The following is a 3,390-nucleotide window of genomic DNA, read 5'->3' as shown; positions in this document are numbered from 1 at the left end:
TTTAGAGTCTCGCACAGGTCTGTTATTCTCTCTCTCTTGGTTTCCCAACTGCAATCCTTCCTTTGTCATTCTCTTTTGTGTCTGTCTGGAATAAAAAACAACCTCCACCACTGGTGATTTCAATCAATGTGTAGGATGACTGGTGTAATGAGGGAACCTTCTTCCTTGGGATTTTTAGGCAGAGTTTTTCTAAACATACAGCAGAGGACAATCTGATTGAAGAGGTTTAAAAACCTGTGTAAGGGTGATTAATTAATCATTCAATAACACAGTCTTTTTAGACTTGTAGAAACACTTAACACAAAACAGTTTAAAAGAAGAGTTAGTGTTTCCAAATACTGACCTTGTGCAGAATAATAATTTTAATCCTGGTTTAGGATTTTATTTTTGATGTACCTCTTTAAAAATCAAAGTTGTTCTGAAATTTTTGTTGTAATTCAAACTTTAAATCTGATGAGTATTCTTGCCATATATGCTTTGCAGAAACTACACTGCAGGGTCTGTTTTGAGGCCATGTTAGTGTAACTAATTATGGAAGTAAGGTTAGCATTGTTAAGCTCACTGAAATCCTGCCTGCTTGTACCAGCAGGTGGGCTAAGTTTTTGATCTGAAAAGTGGAGCTGTTTCTAAGGCCCAGAAGTCAACTGGGCTTCATCATCCAGCCCATCGTCTCCCAGATGGACCTGTGGAGAGTGCAGGAATGGTTTTGCTCACCATCCCTCTGTTTCAAGGTGCAGTTTTTGCCCTTTATAACAGGCCGTTGAGTGGGAAGCGTGACTCTGTGTGAGTCACTGCACTGCAGGTTGGTCACGAACACTCCTGAGAGGCTGTTGCTGATGTTTTTTTCTCTTCCCTTCAGCTAGTGAATCGGCACTTGTACTCAGGAAGCGCGGACAGGACAGTGAAGTGCTGGTTAGTAGACACTGGGGAGCGAATCCAAACGTACAAGGCTCACAAACACAGCGTTAGCACTTTGAAATACCACGCTGGGATCTGTAAGTTGCCTTTCCTATGTTTAGCAATCCCTTGTCCCCTTTTCAATGTTTGTCTTTGATCAAAGATTTATTAATAGACAATACTATCATTTTGAAGGCTTGTGAAATTGTCACTTTTTTCAACCCCAGCATGTTTATGTTCAATATCAAACTTTGCTGCACTACTCCATGTGAGAAGATGGAGGTAGTTTCTTTATGTCTGTTACCAAGGGAAGTGGCTCAAATCATGAGCTCTCTGTGGGTTGCTTGTATAGCTGTAGTTTAACTTCGCTAGTCTGATGTCTGTCAGTCTTCTGCTCCATATGTAGGGACAACAAGTGCTGCTGGATATGCAGCCCTGTGCCTGCCTCTGCTACTGTGTCATGGACTGTCCAAAGCCAGAGTCATATCTCAGATGCTCACTGCTTCTTTCTAATAGTTAGGCTTTCTGTTCAGACTCTGACCATCTCCTACACTCCTTTTCCACATGTTCTTTTCCTTTTATTTATTCTCTTTAATGAATTTGTTCCCCCAACCACCTTTCTGCAGTAGCCAAGCACTGTTTGCCTTACTAATGCTTGGGACTGAGCTTCACTGCTTTCACTACTGATCACAGTGGTATCTTTATGTAACAGCCTGTTGTTGTCATAACAGTACATTCTGACCATGAAACCTCCCTCTTTAAATCCCTCTCTTGGCTGGCTTTCCTTCTGCACATCATCTATGGATTTCTAGGCTTGGGTTGCAAGGCTGCGCCTCTGTTTTAATCAGCCTGAACCCTATTTCTATGTCATCCTTGTCTTACTCTGCTACTGATGTTAGACTGATCTGTCTTCGTCGGCTTCCCAAACAAGTACTTCTCTCTTTCAGGGTAACATGGATGGCAATGCCTGTCTTCAGCTAATTAGAAACTTGCTATGATTTTCTAATTTTAATTTCTGTACCAACATGTAGCACCAAATGAATGGTTGCTACTTCGGCCACTTCAGCTACTATCTCTTTTGACAGATTCTCAGCATGAGGGTGATAAATGGCTGTCAGATGTAAGGTGGTACATGTTGTTGTACCTGCACAGGCAGATTGCAGTGTAATGACAATTGTCTGACATGGCTGAGTGACCACATTTATAACCCAGGAACTTAATTGATTTCTTAACTATGTTTGGATACTTAACGTGTAACCAAGGCCACGCCTGATTTTAATCAGGTCTTTCTTTCAGCATTAGACCCACATCACTACTTTTTTTCCCATTAAAATAGTCTGTTGTAATTTACAGGTATTTTCAGCTCTCCTTACTTACATTGCCAAACTACCCCACTCTCTCCTACCTGCAGGTTATAATTTCTGCTGATTTCAGCTTTTGCAGTTGTCAAAAAGGCTGAAATGGAAGGGGAAGGGACTGAGCTTAGGCTGTTTGTTCCCTGAAGCTGTTATTGCTCAAAGATACAAGAAGGTAGGGCAGGGGAAATGAGCCAGAAATTTTAATCGTGGATGAACACTAGCACACAAAAAACTGATTTTATTTTTTTGTGTATGTGTGTTTTCCCCTTTTTCATTATAAAGAAATGAAACAAAATATTTAATTCGTCAAGACTAACTGTTCTAAGCTGATGTTGGCCTGAATCAGTGAAGAATCTCCATGTCTGGGTGGGAGATGGAGAGACTCTCTCCTTCATAAATGAGACCTCCAGAGCTGCATTTTTTCAGTGTTGCACCTGCTTTTCATGCAACCAGGATAGATTTGACCAGACTTTCTAAACCCATCACAAAGAAAGTTTAGGCTCAACAAAAGTTTCATTATCTGATGCCACCCCCACAAGCTCTGCAGCTTTCTCTCTCTTCCCCCTCATCCTCTCACCCTGTCCCTGACATACACATACATTATCTTTCCTTAACACTCTTCTTTCTTAAAATGCAGACAATATTGCTGCATTTAGTCAAACCTGTGAAGAACATCCTGATAGTGTGATGGAAGTGTTCACAGAGTTAAGATCCTATTTTAAATCAAGTGCAGCATTCTAAAAGTGTCAGAGAGAAGTGAATTGTTCCACTTATAGGGTAGAAAAGTGTCACAGAAAAATATTAGGGACTTTAATTTAGATACTTCTTGGTTCTTGAAAGAAGACATTTCCCCTCAAAGATTAATTTATATAGTAGAATTGCTTGTATTATAGTAATTCATTGCAATTCTAATGGAAACAAAACAATTAGATAAGTGATTAAAGGTGTCTTCACTGGATACCTATTGTTTAAGTTAGTGTAGCTAAAAATTCTAGCTGTTCATCTGGGACAGATCAGCACTGTGTGTGTGTCCATCCTCTCTTAAAAAAATGTGGAGAAAATACTTCAATACGAATGATGTTTGTTATGGTTTATGTCACATTTGCACCAGCACAAGAACGTAGAAGGAATTCCT

At 40.1% G+C, this 3,390-nt stretch overlaps 1 protein-coding gene across 1 annotated transcript in view; it reads left to right on the top strand.

The window, feature by feature from the left end:
* WDR86 (WD repeat domain 86) overlaps positions 1–3,390 on the top strand; it is a 22,022-nt gene that overhangs the window by 13,875 nt on the left and 4,757 nt on the right. Inside the window, exon 4 of the mRNA XM_010005998.1 lies at positions 860–995. Coding sequence (XP_010004300.1) covers positions 860–995 — 136 coding nt within the window. The remainder of the gene's footprint in view (positions 1–859; positions 996–3,390) is intronic.

Source organism: Chaetura pelagica, unplaced genomic scaffold, assembly GCF_000747805.2.
Source record: "Chaetura pelagica isolate M959 unplaced genomic scaffold, ChaPel_1.0 scaffold199, whole genome shotgun sequence".
NCBI lineage: Eukaryota > Metazoa > Chordata > Aves > Apodiformes > Apodidae > Chaetura > Chaetura pelagica.
The sequence above is the reverse complement of the archived record's forward strand: the minus strand, read 5'-3'. Positions and strand labels throughout refer to the sequence as shown.